Consider the following 20,246-nt stretch of genomic DNA (forward strand, 5'->3'; position numbering starts at 1 on the left):
ATGGGACCGGATGCCATGATCTTTCTTTTCTGAATGTTGAGCTTTAAGCCAACTTTTTCACTCTCCACTTTCACTTTCATCAAGAGGCTTTTGAGTTCCTCTTCACTTTCTGCCATAAGGGTGGTGTCATCTGCATATCTGAGGTTATTGATATTTCTCCCTGCAATCTTGATTCCAGCTGTGTTTCTTCCAGTCCAGCGTTTCTCATGATGTACTCTGCATATAAGTTAAATAAGCAGGGTGACAATATAGCCTTGACATACTCTTTTTCCTATTTGGAACCAGTCTGTTGTTCCATGTCCCATTTGAACTGTTGCTTCCTGACCTGCATACAGGTTTCTCAAGAGGCAGGTCAGGTGGTCTGGTATTCCCATCACTTTCAGAATTTTCCACAGTTTATTGTGATCCACACAGTCAAAGGTTTTGGCATAGTCAATAAAGCAGAAATAGATGTATTCTGGAACTCTCTTGCTTTTTCCATGATCCAGCGGATGCTGGCAATTTGATCTCTGGTTCCTCTGCCTTTTCTAAAACCAGCTTGAACATTTGGAAGTTCACAGTTCACATATTGCTGAAGACTGGCTTGGAGAATTTTAAGCATTACTTTACTAGCGTGTGAAATTAGTGCAATTGTGCGGTAGTTTGAGTATTCTTTGGCATTGCCTTTCTTTGGGATTGGAATGAAAACTGACCTTCTCCAGTCCTGTGGCCACTGCTGAGTTTACCAAATTTGCTGGCATATTGAATGCAGCACTTTCATAGCATCATCTTTCAGGTGTTGAAAGAGCTCCACTGGACTTCCATCACCTCCACTAGCTTTGTTCATAGTGATGCTTTCTAAGGCCCACTTGACTTCACATTCCAGGATGTCTGGCTCTAGGTGAGTGATCATACCATTGTGATTATCTTGGTCATGAAGATCTTTTTGTAGAGTTCTTCTGTGTATTCTTGCCATCTCTTCTTAATATCTTCTGCTTCTGTTAGGTCCATACCATTTCTGTCCTTTATCGATTTTGCATGAAATGTTCCTTTGGTATCTCTGATTTTCTTGAAGAGATCTCTAGTCTTTCCCATTCTGTTGTTTTCCTCTATTTCTTTGCATTGATCGCTGAAGAAGGCTTTCTTATCTCTTCTTGCTATTCTTTGGAACTCTGCATTCAGATGTTTATATCTTTCGTTTTCTCCTTTGCTTTTCGCTTCTCTTCTTTTCACAGCTATTTGTAAGGCCTCCCCAGACAGCCATTTTGGTTTTTTGCATTTCTTTTCCATGGGGATGGTCTTGATCCCTGTCTCCTGTACAATGTCACGAACCTCATTCCATAGTTCATCAGGTACTCTATCAGATCTAGTCCCTTATATCTATTTCTCACTTCCACTGTATAATCATAAGGGATTTGATTTAGGTCATACCTGAATGATCTAGTGGTTTTCCCTACTTTCTTCAATTTAAGTCTGAATTTGGCAATAAGGAGTTCATGATCTGAGCCACAGTCAGCTCCTGGTCTTGTTTTTGCTGACTGTATAGAACTTCTCCATCTTTGGCTGCGAATAATATAATCAATCAATCTGAGTTCGGAGTTGACCATCTGGTGATGTCCATGTATAGAGTCTTCTCTTGTGTTGTTGGAAGAGGGTGTTTGTTATGACCAGTGCATTTTCTTGGCTAAACTCTATTAGTCTTTGCCCTGCTTCATTCTGTATTCCAAGGCCAAATGCACAAAGATGATGAGAGACTTTAAAATGGGAAGACAACTGTATGATAAGGAAAACTTATCATACACATAAACACAACATCACATGTTTAGTGCCATGTCATCCTGCCCAAATCATCACTTAAATGTAGATATTAATCCAAATTAATTTCTGGATAGCATCTTATCCTATTTTGTAACAGTTCATCACTTCTTTCGTGTCATCATCTCTGTACACACAAGTCTGTCTTGGATTTTTATTTTTTCAGGATGAGATGTCTACCTTAACAATTCACCAGAGAACAGTATATTGTCACCACTTTAAGGTGGATCCAGGGAATTTTAATAAAAGTGCTTATCTAAGTCTTCATTCTAAAGCAACTTAAATAGGAGAGACCCCAGTGGCATATCCTCTGAAACATACTTTGAAAACAAGTATATTTTTTAAATTTTATTTTAAAACTTTACAATATTGTATTAGTTTTGCCAAATTTCGAAATGAATCCGCCACAGGTATACATGTGTTCCCCATCCTGAACCCTCCTCCCTCCTCCCTCCCCATACCATCCCTCTGGGTCATCCCAGTGCACCAGCCCCAAGCATCCAGTATCGTGCATCGAACCTGGACTGGTGACTCATTTCATACATGATATTATACATGTTTCAATGACATTCTCCCAAATCTTCCCACCCTCTCCCTCTCCCACAGAGTCCATAAGACTATTCTATACATCAGTGTCTCTTGTGCTGTCTCATACACAGGGTTATTGTTACCATCTTTCTAAATTCCATATATATGCATTAGTATACTGTATTGGTGTTTTTCCTTCTGGCTTACTTCACTCTGTATAATAGGCTCCAGTTTCATCCACCTCATTAGAACTGATTCATATGTATTCTTTTTAATGGCTGAGTAATACTCCATTGTGTATATGTACCACAGCTTTCGTATCCATTCATCTGCTGATGGACATCTAGGTTGCTTCCATGTCCTGGCTATTATAAACAGTGCTGCGATGAACATTGGGGTATACGTGTCTCTTTCTCTTCTGGTTTCCTCAGTGTGTATGCCCAGCAGCGGGATTTCTGGATCATAAGGCAGTTCTATTTCCAGTTTTTTAAGGAATCTCCACACTGTTCTCCATAGTGGCTGTACTAGTTTGCATTCCCACCAACAGTGTAAGAGGGTTCCCTTTTCTCCACACCCTCTCCAGCATTTATTGCTTATAGACTTTTGGATCTCAGCCATTCTGACTGGCGTGAAATGGTACCTCATAGTGGTTTTGATTTGCATTTCTCTGATAATGAGTGATGTTGGGCATCTTTTCATGTGTTTGTTAGCCATCTGTATGTCTTCTTTGGAGAAATGTCTATTTAGTTCTTTGGCCCATTTTTTGATTGGGTCACTTATTTTTCTGGAGTTGAGCTGTAGGAGTTGCTTGTATATTTTTGAGATTAGTTGTTTGTCAGTTGCTTCATTTGCTATTATTTTCTCCCATTCTGAAGACTGCCTTTTCACCTTGCTAATGGTTTCCTTAGTTGTGCAGAAGCTTTTAAGTTTAATTAGGTCCCATTTGTTTATTTTTGCTTTTATTTCCAATATTCTGGGAGGTGGGTCATAGAGGATCCTGCTGTGATGTATGTCGGAGAGTGTTTTGCCTATTGAAAAACAAGTATATTTTTAATCAAGTCTGATTTTTTTTTCAATTTGTTCACGATTTCTTTTAATTTTTAAAATTTTTAACTGGGGAATAATCGCTTTACATTATTGTGTTGGTTTCTGCCATACATTAACATGAAATCACTCAGATTTCAAACCACTTTTATTTTCTACATGTTGCTGAATAGAATGATTTTTTTTAAAGTTTGTTGCATATGCATGGGTGTGCATATGCACATGCGTATGAAAATTACAGACACATCACTATGGACTGTTATCTGATTACTGTGTGATTATTATTACTAGTATGGCTATGTGATTATGGCCAATGTTATATACAGGACTTTTATACTATAATTAAATGAGCCTGTACACTTCCCTTAGCTGATGTTCAAGTCTTGAGAACATTGAATCACTTCCCAGAGATATCCATGCCCATTTCCAAGACAGTCCTCTGAGGAGTTAGCTGTCCTTCCAAGGAAAAGGGATGGTGGGATGGGCCAACCCTACAATCATGCATGGTAAATCGATTCAGTAGAAGAGTTCAAAAATACTGTTATGTTTACCCCTTGAGGTGGAACCAGGACCCTGCTCCAAGGCTGCACTATTGTTTCTTGGATGCTCCTGTCTTGTCTCTGCATCTCCTCCCTTCCCTGATTAGAAACTGTTTCAATCTGCCCTTCAGGACTCAGGGAAGGTCATGGAGGCTGTGGTCTATTTCCTACAAACAAGACATGGGGGACAGAGATGCTTCCATGCCCAGGAGGTCCAAAGTGTCTCACTTGGTTTCAAGATGACTGGGGTGAGATTAAGCATACAGTATAAACTTTTGAAGTGAAGTGAAGTGAAGTCACTCAATCGTGTCCGACTCTTTTCGACCCCATGGACTGTATGTAGTCTACCAGGCTCCTCCCTCCATGGGATTCTCCAGGCAAGAGTACTGGAGTGGGTTGCTATTTCCTTCTCCAGGGGATCTTCCTGATCCAGGGATCGAACCCAGGTTTCCTGAATTCCAGGCAAATGCTTTAACCTCTGAGCCATTAGGGCTAACATAACAAAATAGCACAATCTGGGGCCTTAAACAGTAGACATTCATTTCCTCACAGTTCAGAAGACTGGAAGCCCAAGATCAGGGTGTTGCAGGGTTGGTTCTGAGGCCTCTCTCCTGGGGTTATAATGGTCTCTCCTCTGGGTTTGCATCCCTGACATCTCTTCCCCTTGAACACAAATCATACTAATGAGGACTCTACTCTTATGATGTCATTTAACCTTGCTGCTACTGCTGCTAAGTCACTTCAGTCATGTCCGACTCTGTGCGACCCCATAGACGGCAGCCCACCAGGCTCCCCCATCCCTGGGATTCTCCAGGCAAGAACACTGGAGTGGGCTGCTGTTTCCTTCTCCAATGCATGAAAGTGAAAATGAAAGTGAAGTTGCTCAGTCATATCCAACTCTTTGCGACCCCAGGGACTGCAGCCTACCAGGCTTTTCCGTCCATGGAATTTTCCAGGCAAGAATACTGGAGTGGGGTGCCATTACCCCCTTTAAAGGCCCTGTCTCCAAATACAGTCATGTTGGGAGCTGGGCTTCAACATATGGACGGGAGTGGGGTGGGGGTGGGGATGCGCACCAACTGGCTCTTTAACAGGGCTACAGAGAATTAATAAGTAGCCCCGAGATTCACATGATTCATAAGAACAGTATTTTCCAATCTACATTTATTTCCTTTTTTTTTTTTTCTGGTTTACCAGACTAGATATCTAGAGAAATGATGGAAAAATACATTTTCCTGTCATCAAGGCATTCGTTAGGGATTTTATAACTGTCTGAAAATATAAAGGACTGTTGGCTAAGTGCTGGTGTGGTGACTGACTTATAACAGCCTAAGCAGGAGTACTGAACAAGGGACCCTCTTTGATTCAGCACGCTCACCAAAACCAGAGCCTCCAGCTGGCCCTGGAGTACATATTTTATCAGGGACTTGAATGAAGACATAGGATGCTAAATAAAGAAGCCTCAAAGTTTTGTGTGTCTCAAGTGCTAAACAGTAAGAGATGGAGGATTACCCTAATGCTGACTTTGGCTGCACTGACAAAGGTGTGGGGGACTAGCTAATGAAGCAAGGGTGCCTCTGCACCTTAAGGAAACCAGCTGGAGAACTGTATGTAGATCTGGTCAGTGTGCACAGACAGCCAGCCGCACACCAGAGCACTTCGCCTGCAGTGGCGGGATTTGGGAATTGCACCATGTGAGGAAAGTGGAGAAAGCAAGCAGCTTCCCCACATTTGAAGGGCTGACCTGGGTGGACTGTGTTTACCTCTCTAGAGAAGATCAGGGAGAAGGAGAAAGAACTTCATATTTGCATTTGGGAGGCCTGGAACCAAGACAGGGATTCCCCCTGTTTAACTGGTTGCAAATTGCGTTAAACAAATGACACTGCTGATTCCCCATTTTCTCACCAATAAATGGGACAATACAACCAGCAGCACTGTTTTACTATTTTACAGGTCAAATTGAAAACAGTGATCACCCCCTGGGGAGGGAACTGGGATCAAGGATAGTCTAAGGTGGAGCTTCTAATATCAACACGTGGCATTTTTACAAAGAAAATACCTTTATATGTTACTTGTATAATTAAACATGTATTTGAAATTCAGGCAGTGAATGAAGAGTGTTTTTGATCAGATGAAACCAAGTAATATCTATGAAATTGCCTTTTATAACTTTAAGGCAGAATGTCGGAGAGTTTATGATGCTAACCTAGCACTGTGATTCCTGGGGAGAGCTATGACAAATCAAAATCTCTGATTGCACGTATATATGCATATACCTACTTCAGTCTGGATTGTGTTCATCTACACAACATACAACAAAGATACTCTATAGAAATACACAGATATTGAACCCTGTTTCCATAGACAAATGGTGACAATTATTCTATGAGTTTAAAAAATAGTCTATAATATTTCTGTACACATCTCATTAATATAGGATTATGTACTAAATCTCTAGGTGTTAGAGGGTTTTTTTTTTTAATTGAAGTGTAACTGATCTTTAACATAATGTCAATTTCAGATTCAGGACCTAGTGATTTGGTATTTCTACACATTACAAAATGATCAGCACAATAAGTCTAGTTACCATCTGTCACCACGCAAAGATATTACAATATTATTACGTATATTCCCCATGCTATACATTTCACCCCCAAGACTCTTTTATTTTTTAACTGAAAGTTTGTACCTTTTAATCTCCCTCAACAATTTCACCCTTCCCTTCTACCCTCTGGCAGCTACCTACTTATTTTCTGATCGTAATTGTGTTTCTTGTTTTGTTATGTGTGTTCTTCTGTTTTGTTTTTTAGACTCCAAACATAAGTAAAATCATAGGATGTTTGTGTTTTTTGTATGACTTATTTCACTGAGCCTAATAAACTCTGGGTCCATCCCTGTTGTTGCAAATGGCATGATTTCTTTTTTTTTTATGATTGAGTAATGTTCCATTCTCTCTATGTACTATTCATATATCAATGGACACACAGACTGCTTCCATATCTTGGCTTTTGTAAATAACTCTGCAATGAATAAGGGTACATATATTTTGAAATAGTATTTTGTTTCCTTTGGAAAAAATATACAGATGTGGAATCCCTGAATTATATGTTGTTGTTATTGTTGTTCAGTTACTAATCCGTGTCCAACTCTTTGCAACACCATGAACTGCAGCACGCCAGGCTTGCCTGTCCTTTACTATCTTCCTGAGTTTGTTTAAACTCATGTCCATTGAGTCAGTGATGCCATCCAACCATCTCATCCTCTGTTTCCCTTTCTCCTCTTGCCCTCAGTGTTTTCCAACATCATGACCTTTTCAATGAGCTGGCTCATCACATTAGGTGGAGCTTCAGCTTCAGCATCCATCTTTCCAATGAATATTAAAAGTTCATATCCTATGGATTGATTGGAATGATCTCCTGGAGGTTCAAGGGGCTCTCAAGAGTCTTCTCAAGCATGACAGTTTGAAAGCATCAATTCTTCAGTGCTCAGCCTTCTTCATGGTCCAACTCTCACATCCATACATTACTGCTGGAAAAACCATAGCTTTGACTATATGGACATTTGTCGACAAAGTGATGTCTCTGAATTTTAATACACAGCCAAATTATATGATAGTTCTATTCTTAATTTTTTGAGGAATCTCCATGCTGTTTTCCCCAATGGCCCCATGAATTTCCATTCCCACCAACAGTGCACAAGTGTTCCCTCTTCTCTATATCTTTGCCAACATGCTATATGTTGTCAAAATCCATTTTGACAAGTGCAAAGTGACATCTCTTTGTGACTTTTTGGTATAGTGATGTTGAGCATCTTTTCATATGCCTTTTATCCATCTATATGTCTTCTTTGGGAAAATGTCTATTCAGGTTCTCTGTCCAATTTTTACTCACATTGTTTGCTTTCTGATCCTAAGTTGTAGAAGTTTTTTGTACACTTTAGATGTTAATCCCTTATCAGATACAGTATGTGGGCATATCTTCCCCCAGTCAATAGTTGGGCTTTTCATTTTGCTCATAGTTTTCTTTACTGTGTAAAAGGCACTGTGGTTTCAGGTCTTTTATTACAGACTTTAATCCAATTTGAGTTTATTTTTCTACTTAGTGTGAGAAAGTTTTATAGTTTTTTCTTATAGATGTAATTGTCCAATTTTCTCAACATTGTTCATTGAAGCGGGAATCTTTTCCCATTTGTATGTTCTTCCCTCCTTTGTCATAATTAATTGATCATATAAAGGTGGATTCACTTCTGGGCTCTTTATTCTGTTCCACTGATCTACATCTCTGTTTTTGTCCCAGGACCATGCTGTTTTTATTACTGTAGCTTTATAATATAATTTGAAATCAGTGAATGTGATGTTTCCAGCTTTGTTCTTCTTTCTCAAGATTGCTTTGGCTATTTGGAGTCTCTTATTTTGGTCAACCGTAATACAGACACCTCTGTATAGCCACAAATAAAGTACAGCATAAAAGTTCAAATTCTAGAGTTTAAATAACTACCCTGTGCCTTACTATTTTTGTAAATTGGGCAAGTTACTAACTTTCCATGTCTAAGTTCTTATCACCAACTGAGCATATTAATGGCTCCCTCTTTGCTACAAAAAGTAAATGGGATTATACATGATGTCTGCAATACACAATGTTCCTGATACACAATAACTATTCAATAAACACTAGTTGTTAAAACAAACAAACAAACAAACAAGGATATAGGGAGACAGTTCCTAGCAAAAACGGCCTACTTCTAAAAAAAGTACATAGCTCAAATCAACTGCTTAACATTACATTACAAGGAATTAGAAAAAGAATAATAAATAAAATCCAAGATTAGTAGAAAGAGGGAAATAAGAAAGATCAGAACAGAAATAAAATAGAGACTAAGAATACAATAAAAAGATCAGTGGAATTAAGAACTGAAAAGATCAAACAAAATCGACAAATCTTTAGTTAGACTCATTTAAAAAGGACTGTAATAGACAAAATCAGGAATTAAAAAAGCAATATAATGCCTAATGACTCTGAAATACAAAGGATCATGAAACTTTCATGATTGAATAATATGTCAACTTAGATAGCATATTAAAAAGCAGAGACATTACTTTGCCAACAAAGGTCCATCTAGTCAAGGCTATGGTTTTTCCAGTAGTCATGTATGGTGTGAGAGTTGGACTGTGAAGAAAGCTGAGCGCTGAAGAATTGATGCTTTTGAACTGTGGTGTTGGAGAAGACTCTTGAGAGTCCCCTGGACTACAAGGAGATCCAACCAGTCCATTCTAAAGATCAGCCCTGGGCGTTCTTTGGAAGGAATGATGCTAAAGCTGAAACTCCAGTACTTTGGCCACCTCATGCGAAGAGTTGACTCACTGGAAAAGACTCTGATGCTGGGAGGGATTGGGGGCAGGAGGAGAAGGGGACAACAGAGGATGAGATGGCTGGATGGCATCACTGACTTGATAGACATGTGTTTGAGTGAACTCCGCGAGTTGGTGATGGACAGGGAGGCCTGGCATGCTGCGATTCATGGGGTTGCAAAGAGTCAGACATGACTGAGTGACCTAACTGAACTGAACTGAACTGAATATGTCTACAATTTTGACAACCTAGAAAAATTGAATAAATTCCTAGAAACATATATTTTACCAATATTAAATCATAAAGAAAAAGAAAACCTAAACAGACTCATTAATACTAATGAAACTGAATCAGGAATCTAAAAATGAGCAGAAATCTAAAAACAAACTAAGAAAGTTTACCTGGTGAAATCTATCAAATTTTCACAAAAGAATTAATACAAATCTTTCTTAAACTTATTAAAAAACAGAAAAGGGATAACTTCCAAACTTATATTATGAGGCTAGCATCACCCTGTTACCAAAAAAGAGAAGGACACGAGAAGAAAAAATACAAACCAGTATCACTGATAAACATAGATGTAAAACTTCTCAACAAGATAGTCACAAAACAAATTCACAATACATTTAAAGGCTCATACATCATGATCAGTTGAGATTTATTTCAGGAACGCAAGGATGGTACAACATCAGGAAATCAGTGTATGTGACTTACATACACTGTAAATGTAGGGTAAAAACATATGATCATCTCAACAAATGTAGAAAAAACATTTGACAAAATTTAGTATCCATTTATGACTTAAAAATCCAATAAAGTGAGCATGGAGGGAAAATAACAAGATGAAATAAAGCCATTTATGACAAGCTCATAGTTATAGTGAATAACTAAAGCTTTTCCTCTAATCATGAACAAGACAAAAATGCCCACTTCTGCCAGTTTACTCAATACAGTGTTGGAAGTCCTAGCCAGAGAAATTAGGAAAGAAAAAGAAAAATTAAAATCATCCCATTAAAAATGAAGAAGCAAAATTGTCACTATTTTCAGATCATGTAGTATTATTTATTGAATACTCTAAGGAAGGATCAATCAAGATGATGGTAAGAAAATGTGGAGCTTACCATAAAAACATCAAAAATACATCTACATGGAGAATAATTCTCGATGAAACATAACAGGAAATTGGATGAAAGTTTCCAATACAACCAAGACAATCAGGAAGAAGCATAGGTAACCAAGCAGGAAAGGAAGAAAAACACTCTTGCTGACATTCGTGCTTTGGAAGGACACTCAGAAGAAAAGGGAAAATACACAGCTGGACACCCACTCTGGGGAGGGATTCCTAAGACCCACAGATTGAATTCCTACTCCTGAGGTCTGATGCAGGGGAGACAAAGCCCTTGGCTGGTGGATGGACTACTGGGACAAACAGACAAGCAGTGGGAAGCCTGGATTTTGCTCATGAAGACAGTATGTGCTGGCTTGTTCCTGAGGCAGGGTGTAGAGAATCCTATTCTACCAGCTGCTGATGTTCTCATGATCACCTCAGAACATACTCCATTCCTAGTAAATACTCTGGTACTGTTCACTCCATGCCAAGGTGTGGCATTGAACCTGGAGCAATGACAACCAGAGATAAGACCTGACCGTAAAAGGCAGAAGTAACCTGGTCTTGGGGTAGAGCTTGGGTGGGGCAGAAAGAGCAGCTATGCTGGTGCTTACTCAGCAGGGCATAAGAAGCAGCCCAGATATCTGCTAGCAGCCGCTCCATGACATCTTGCCCCTCAGTACATGCAAAGAGATCACAAAGGCCCTGTGGCTCCATAACTGTGCAGGAATGGCAGAAACTAGGGGGCAGTGATCAGCTGTGAAGATCAAAGAGGGCCTGGAACAGGCTGGGTCTGTGAAGAGTGAAAGAAGTAAATATGGGTGCCTGCCCATGCAGAGCACCTGCAGACCTCTGTCTGCAGAAGATGTAAGTGAAGAGCCCCCAAAAGCCCCAACTTGTTTCAGTGCTTTAACCCCTCTGGGGCAAGGGATCTGGTAAACGGAGAGAAGAAAACACACTTAGAGGAAACAGAGTCAATTGGCCCCAACCCAATACAATAGGAGTATGGGGCTTTAACACCTCAATTACATCAATGGTCTTCATTGGTTCAGTAGACTAACTCTGCTCCATATACATCTATAAGACAATGCATCCCAAAGTAGCAGAATATACATTCTTTTTAAGTATCAGTTCAGTTCAGTTCAGTCACGCAGTCATGTCCGACTCTTTTCGACCCCATGAATTGCAGCACGCCAGGCCTCCCTGTCCATCACCAACTCCCGGAGTTCACCCAAACTCACATCCATCGAGTCCATGATGCCATCCAGCCATCTCATCCTCTGTCGTCCCCTTCTCCTCCTGCCCCTAATCCCTCCCAGCATCAGAGTCTTTTCCAATGAGTCAACTCTTCACATGAAGTGGCCAAAGTATTGGAGTTTCAGCTTTAGCATCGGGCCTTCCAAAGAACACCCAGGATGGATCTCCTTTAGAATGGACTGGATGGATCTCCTTGCAGTCCAAGGGACTGTCAAGAGTCTTCTCCAACACCACAGTTCAAAAGCATCAATTCTTTGGTGCACAGCATGCTAAGCCACAAACAAATCCCTACAAATTTGAGAAGCCAGAAATTATAGAAAGCTTTTTTATCTTATCACAACAGTATGACTAAAAGTAAATTGCAGAAAGAAAATGGGAAAAAGCTTGAGGGACTAAATATGCTACCAAAAAAAAAAAAAAAATTGGTCAATGAAGATCTCAGAGAGAAAATTGGAAAATACCTTGAGACTAATGAAAATGGAAATGCATTCAGTTTCAGTTCAGTTCAGTCACTCAGTCGTGTCCGACTCTTTGAGACCCCATGAATTGCAGCATGCCAGGCCTCCTTGTCCATCACCAACTCCCGGAGTTCACTCAGACTCATGTCCATTGAGTCAGTGATGCCATCCAGCCATCTCATCCTCTGTTGTCCCCTTTTCCTCCTGCCCCCAATCCCTCCCAGCATCAGAGTCTTTTCCAATGAGTCAACTTTTTGCATGAGGTGGCCAAAGTATTGGAGTTTCAGCTTTAGCATCATTCCTTCCAAAGAAATCCCAGGGCTGATCTCCTTCAGAATGGACTGGTTGGATCTCCTTGCAGTCCAATGGACTCTCAAGAGTCTTCTCCAACACCACAGTTCAAAAGCATCAATTCTTCAGCGCTCAGCCTTCTTCACAGTCCCACTCTCACATCCATACATGACCACAGGAAAAACCATAGCCTTGACTAGACGGACCTTTGTTGGCAAAGTAATGTCTCTGCTTTTGAATATGCTATCTAGGTTGGTCATAACTTTCCTTGAAAGGAGTAAGCATCTTTTAATGGAAATGCATTACTCTAAACTATATGGGATGCAGCAAAATCAGTTTGAAAAGTTCAAAGGGACTAAAAACCTACTCAAAAAACAAGAAAACTCTCAAATAAATAACCTACCTACTAAAGTAGTTATAAAAATAAGAAATATAAAAGCCCAATGTTAGCAGAATGCAGGAAATAAAGGATAGAAATAATAGAAAAGATCAATGAAATCAAGATTTTTTAAAGATAATAAAGTTGACAAGCCTAGAGCCAGACTCACCAAGAAGAAAAGAGGTAATTCACATAAACAAAATTAAGAAATGAAAGAAGGTAAATAACAACCAATTGCAGAGATACAAAATATCATAAAAGTATAATATGAACAGCCCTATGCCAACATATTAGCAGCAGCAGCAGCAGAAGAAAGTGTGAATTTCTAGAACATACAACCTGCCAAGACTTTATCAAAATAAAACACACATCTTGAACAGATCAATCACTAGTAATGGTACTGAATTTGTAATAAAAAGAAAAAAACCTCTAAGCAACAAAAGTCCAGGACTGGACAAATTCACATGTGATTTCTATCAAACATACAAAGAGGTCATACCTGCCCTTATCAAACTTTCTTGCCTGGCGAATCCCATGGACTGAGGAATCTGGCAGGCTGTAGTCCATAAGGTCTCAAAGAGTTGAACATGACTGAAGCGATTTAACATGCACGCATGCACACACAAGTTGGACTTAATAGATGTAGGACACTGCATGGAAAAACAGCAGTATATACATTCTTTTCTAGTGCACATGGAACAGATCAAGTGCTAGGCTGCAAAATACGTGTCAACAAATTTAGGAGGATGGAAATGATGTCAAACTTTTTTATAACAACAGTATAAAGCTAGAAATTAATTATAAAAAGAAAAGTTAGAAAAAACAAAACATATGGAGAGTAAACAACATGCTACTAAGAAACCATAGGGTCAATGAAGAGATCAAAGAGGAAAACAGAAACTAACTTGAAGCAAGTGAAAATAAAGGTACAGCTTCCCTAAGTCTATGGGATGCAACAAAAGAAGTTTTTAGAGCAGAGCAATACAGGCCTACCTTAAGAAACAAGAGAAATCTTAAATGAACAACCTAATCTACTATGCTTTTGAACTGTGGTGTTGGAGAAGACTGTTGAGAGTCCCTTGGACTGCAAGGAGATCCAACCAGTCCATTCTAAAGGAGATCAGCCCTGGGATTTCTTTGGAAGGAATGATGCTAAAGCTGAAACTCCAGTACTTTGGCCACCTCATGTGAAGAGTTGACTCATTGGAAAAGACTCTGATGCTGGGAGGGATTGGGGGCAGGAGGAGAAGGGGACGACAGAGGATGAGATGGCTGGATGGCATCACTGACTCGATGGATGTGAGTCTGGGTGAACTCCAGGAGTTGGTGATGGACAGGGAGGCCTGGCGTGCTGCGATTCATGGGGTCGCAAAGAGTCGGACACGACTGAGTGACTGATCTGATCTGAATCTACTATCTACAGGAATTGGGAGGGAAGAGGAAAATAATAAAGATCAGAGAGGAAATAATAAGAGAAATACCAAAATCTTCATAGAAAAGATTAATGAAACCAAGAGCTAGGTTTTTGAAAAGATAAACATAATTCAAAACCACTTTCATAAAGAGAAAAAGAAAGAACACGACTGAACAAAATAAAAAATGAAAGGAGAAATTATAACTGATATCGTAGAACTTAAAAAATCATAGATGATACCATGAACAGTTATGTGTAAACAAATTGAACGGTGAGAAGAAATGAATCAATTTATAGAAACATGATCATCCAACACTGAATCAGGAAGAAAAAGACAATCTGAGCAGACTGATCACTAGTGGTATAGTATAACTGAAATAGTAAACAACACAATCCCAGCAAATAAAAGTCCAGGACTTAAACAGCTTCAAAGGAGAGTTCAACCAAACAATGTGCGCTGTACCATACAATGTAAATAGTACTATAAACTGGTGAAGTCACTATGGAAAATAGTATGGAAATTCCTCAAAAAATATAAAATAGAACTACCATATTATTCAGCAATTTCATTTCTGGGCATTTATCTGAAGAAAATGAAAACACTAATTAAAAAAATATATGCACTGCTATGTTCATTGTAGCTGATATTTACAGTATTATTTACAGTAGCTCATATATGTAAGCAACCTAAGTTCCCACCAATAGATGACTGGAGAAAGATATGGTATGTGTGTGTGTGTGTGTGTGTGTGTGTGTATGTGTATTACTCAGTCATAAAAAAATGAAATCTTTCCATTTGTGATAACCTGGATGGACCAGAGAGATGCTAAGTGACAAAAGTCAGAGAAAGATAAATATTTTATTAGTTCATTTATGTGAGGACTCCAAAAACAAAAATATAGACAAATAAAACAGAAACACATTTATATATACAAAGAACAAATAAGTGATTGCCAGAAGAGAAGAGGTTCAAAGAAGAGAAATGGTGAGGGTACAAATTTCTGCTTGGAAAATAAATATCATACATATGGACAATTATTCTGGTTGGAGTCACAGGTATGAAATTGTACAATGTGAGGAATATAGTCAATAATTAGGTAATATCTCTGTATTACTGATCGTAATGAAAGTAACATTGGGATCATTTTGAAATGTCTAGATATATCAAATCACTGTTTTGCATAACAGGTACTAATATAGTGTTCAGGTCAATTATACTTCAAAAACAAACAAAATCTCATAGAAAAAGAATAGATTTGTACTTGCCAGAGGTGGGGAGTGAGTGGAGGGGGAAATTAGACATAAGCAGTCAAAAGGTGCAAATTTTCAGTTTCAAGATAAATACAAACTCTGGATGTAATGTACAATATGATAACTATACTGAACACTACTTCCCTGGTGGCTCAGATGGTAAAGAATCTGTCCACAATGCAGGAGACCTGGGTTGGATCCTTGGGTTGGAAAGATCCCCTAGAGAAGGGAAAGGCTATCCACTCCAGTATTCTTACTTGGAGAATTCCATAGACAGAGGAGCCAGCTTGGAGAGTTAAATCTATGGGGTCTCAGAGTCAGACATGCCCTAGTGACTGAGCACACACAGCATGTAAGCTGACTGAGAGCCTCACCAGAAACCCAAGAAGCCTGTGTCCCTCTACCTTCTTCCTCAATCCTACACCAACTTGCTAGGTCTCCCAGTAAGAAGCTTGTCCTTGAAAGGGGTCTGACCACATACTTTCCCAGCTTCCAGTCATCCTACCTCTGTGTGCTGACTGTGATTCTCCCCTTTGGGACACTGATGGGCCCTTGAACATCCTCAGCCACTGCGAGGTACCAAGAACAAAGAGTGTGGCTGAAAAAAACCCACAAAATTTGAGAAACAATCAAGAACCCAGGCTGAGCTGATTGGCGAGTCTCACCTTCAATGTGAAACTACTCTGTCAAGACTGGGAGAGGTGGTTATCTTATCTAATGTGCAAAACCAACAGAGGGAGTGAGGGAACTTAAATAAACAGAGGACAGTGTTCCAAATGAAAAAAATAAAGATCAGAAACAGTCCTTATTCTCATGAACAGAAGTGATTTACCTGATACAGAGTTTGAAATAATTGTTAAAAACATGTTCATCACGATCAGGAGAACAATACGTGAACAAAGCAGGAATTTCAATGAAGAGATAGAAAAAAAAATTATTTTTAAGCACCAAACAGAAGCCACAAATCTGAAGGATACAGCAAGTGGACTGAAAAATCAACAGAGAGATTCAACAGTAGACTAGTGGAAGAAAGAATCAGTAAACTTGAGGACAAAACTGTGGAATTCACCTCATCAGAGAGAAAGAAAAAAAATAAAAATAGTGAAGTTAAGGACACTAAATTAAGGGACACCATCAAGTGGACCTATGATATGAATTATAAGGGAGAAAGGACAAGAGGCAGAGCAAGGGGCAGAAAATTAATTCAAAGAAACAATACCCAGAAAAACTGTCATTCAGAATTGAAGGAGACATTGAATTTTCCAGACAAGCAAATGTTCATCACCATTAGATCAGTCTAATAGGAAATGTTAAAAGGAGTTCTACAAGCTGAAAAGAAAAGATGCTAATTAGGAAAAGGAAAATATATCAAGTATAAAACCCCCTGGGACAGATAAGTACACAGTTAAAATCAGAAAACTCTAGTGTTGAAACGGTGGTGAGTAAAGCATTTATATAATATATCACATATAACTCATATATCACTTATAAATTCAGTATGAAGGTCAAAACATTAAAATATCAAAATAATGATAACTACAAGATGGACTAAAGGAGACATGCTTGAAAAATTAGATGAAAATATGATTTTCATTTATTCATCTAAGTCAAGAGACACTCAATAAATAGCTACAAATTATTTTAAAAAAGGAAACTAATATAAATTCTAGAATTGAAAACTATAATTATTAAAATGAAAAATGGACAGGTTCAATAGCACACTAGAGATGGTGGCAGAAAGAATCCATAAACTTGAAGATGAATTCAGGAAATCAATGTAAAAACAAAGAGAAAAGATGTTGAGGGAAAACGATCTACGGCATCCATTCAGCACACCATCAAATGTGGGAGGAAAGAAACTCTGAGAAAGAAGGGAGAGGAAAGGGGACAGAATAAAATTACTTGTAGACATAATGGCTGAAAGTTTATAAAATTTTGATGAAAATCACCCTCCAGATTCAGAGTTCACCTCTAGAAAAATGAAAGGAAACAGATCCACTCTAAGACATATCTTGGTCAAACTGGAAAAACAAAGGAAAAAAAGTAGCCAGAGAAAAAAACTGTTCTCCATATATGTTGCTGATGCTGCTAAGTCACTTCAGTTGTGTCCGACTCTGTGTGATCCCATAGATGGCAGCCTACCAGGCTCCTCTGTCCATGGGACTCTCTAGGCAAGAACACTGGAGTGGATTGCCATTTCCTTCTCCTCTCCATATATGAAGAGACCACAATAAGATTAATCACTGACTTCCAGTCAGAAACGGCAGAGGGAAGGCTGTGAGATGCCATATTAAAAGATCTGAAAGAAAAAACTGTCACCCAAGGACTCCATGTCTATTAAATCTATGCTTCAGAAAAGATGGCAAAATAAAAATATTCCCAGATAAACAGAGGCTGGGAGAACTGATTGCTAGCAGTCCAACTTATAACAAATACTGAAAGATAACATTTGAACTGAAAAAAACAAAAAACAAACAACAAAAAAACTTGGTTCTTAGATTTGAAAACATTGGGCTGATTTGTTTAAAGGATGTATGTGTATCTGTACAGAGTGTTCCAAAACTTTTGTTCAGTGTATTGAGTTCAGAAAACAAGGATGCTGGAAAATTATGAACAATTTACTCTGAAGGTTTATTTTAATTTGCTTTATACTTCATAGCCTTGTAAATTTCAAATATTTTTTAACTAACTTTTAATTCCCGGTAGTTGAATATAGTAAAAATTAACTGAAATTTTTAAAAAATATCATAAAAGTATAAATACCTGGGATTAACCAAAGTTACAGGGAGAACTCCAGATTTTTTAAAGTATTGATGGGGCTTTATTTTATTTTTATTTTTTTCTTTACAATATTGTATTGGTTTTGCGATATACATCAACATGTATCCGCCACGGGATACATGTTTAAAAAAAAAATACAGTATTGATTGGACTCAAGCAATGATATCAAAGGAAACTGGAATTCTCTGAGTTCTAGGTGGAAAGAAGCAACACGTGACTAATGTCTCTAACAGGATGAGAAGGTAGGATGGAAGGCTCAGAGAAGGAAGATGAATGAAGCTGCAGGGCTGGATGGATAGGGAAGGGCTATAGTCCAGCCTCCTCCTCTGCTCCTCCCTCTTACTCCCAAGGGCCCTTTGTGACCAGACCACAGCTCTATGATGTGAGCCGAGTACTTTAGTCCCCGAGTGCACACCCTGAGCTCAGTTGCCTGAGGGCAGCAGTATGATTCAGATGAAGGAGAATCCTCTCCTTTCTCTGAAAAGCACTTTTGATACTTGGCTGAACTCCAGCTCCCCTTTCTGGGCGATCGATACCATCCTTGCCTTTCTGTGTGGATTGGGGCTCTTTTTCCTGATCCTTCCCTACCTGGAGAATAACCCATCCTTTCCTCCCCCTACGAAACATGGAAACATCAGAAAGGTAAGGAACCCTTGGTCCAGACTCACAAGCATATAAAATCTTTTTTATTATTATTTCGACTTTTCTGAATCAACCAGAGATTCTTGAGGTGGGAAAGAATAGGGCATCTATTTTCAAGGAAGAATAGAGAATGCCTCTAGGGACAAACCAGGCTGGGCAGGAGATAAAGTGAACACTAGGATTTCTACCCAAAGATCTCAGATCAGTTGTCCAGGTGTGGCAGGGGCTCCAGGGCATGTCCCAAACAAAGTGACCAGGGGTTGAGGATCGGATACTTACTTCAATCTCAGGCAGAGGACAGGACTCTAAGCACTAGTTCAGCAGCTGTGAAGTGTCTCAGGGCTGATCTTCTGGCAATGCTGAAGCCCCGAGAGCCTCAGAGCAGGGGCTGGCGGGTGGAGCTAGTATCAAGAAGCAGAGATCTACCTGATGGAGCTAAGATTCACCCATAGTCTGAGAATGTGTGTGTTTCTTGAGCAGAGGAACAGTGACAAAAAGTACAGAGCGCATCTCACTCTGAAAATCATCTTTTGTTCTTCAAAGAAGGAAAACAGAAAATATTTTATTCACTTTAATAATGAGTGAAAGGAAAGGAACATCACAGAGCTCTATCAGTGAAATGTAGATAGTCATGTCATGTATGGACACTAGTGCCTGATGCTTGTCTAGAGAGGGGAGACTGAGATTTGGGTCTTAAGCCCTCATTTTTTCTCTCTTAGCATCGAATGGAAGGAAGGGGAAGAAGCAGGAGCAGCAAGAGAAATGGAGCTTTGAAAGGTGAGTTCCGACATCGAGCCATGAATGCCCCCAGAGCTGGTCCCTACCTCTCTGGCCATGAGGCCCAGTTCCACGGACTCCGAGGGGGCCAGTGGCTGGACTTCTCCCTTGAGAAACAGAGCCTCCAGGGAGGCTTCTGGGAAGGAGAGCAGAATCCAGATACTTCCCAGATTCCATGTGTAGAATGTAGCTGTGAGGGGCCTGGAAAAGACTCTGTACCAAAGGGGCGTGTGGGCTGCACTGGACTAATAGCACCTGGATTGGGAGGTGAGCCCTCCAGTACACGTAGGACACATGGTTTAACTTTGTTCAGATTCAGCTGCAAAGTGATGCCTGCCCATTTCGCCTACAGGTAGGTTGTGAGGGCAGCAAGGAGTAAAGGATTTGGAAAAACTTTAAGTGATGAACCCTTTCACGAGCTTCACCATCACTGTCAGGGATCATGTGGTGTTGGACACTGGTGCTTGGGCTCCAATCTCCCAATGGTGCCCCTTACAGAGACAGTGCACTCAACTTCTATAAGACCCCTAGGCTCCTATCTTCACCACCATGACCCAGTCTGATGATTTCCAGCTTGCAGAGATTGCCTGGAAGCACTGGAAGAGGTCTGGGACCTGACTTCACTTCTGCAAAGG

The 20,246-nt window shown here is 39.5% G+C and overlaps 1 protein-coding gene across 1 annotated transcript in view; it reads left to right on the top strand.

Moving 5' to 3' along the window:
- Positions 1 to 19,990, top strand: part of LOC104993724 (ovochymase-2-like) — an 85,923-nt gene extending 65,933 nt beyond the window's left edge. Inside the window, 2 exon segments of the mRNA XM_010847101.1 lie at positions 19,554 to 19,790; positions 19,964 to 19,990. Coding sequence (XP_010845403.1) covers positions 19,554 to 19,790; positions 19,964 to 19,990 — 264 coding nt within the window.
- The last annotated feature ends 256 nt before the right edge of the window (positions 19,991 to 20,246 follow it).

Source organism: Bison bison, unplaced genomic scaffold, assembly GCF_000754665.1.
Source record: "Bison bison bison isolate TAMUID 2011002044 unplaced genomic scaffold, Bison_UMD1.0 scf7180017864243, whole genome shotgun sequence".
Classification (NCBI taxonomy): Eukaryota; Metazoa; Chordata; class Mammalia; order Artiodactyla; family Bovidae; genus Bison; species Bison bison.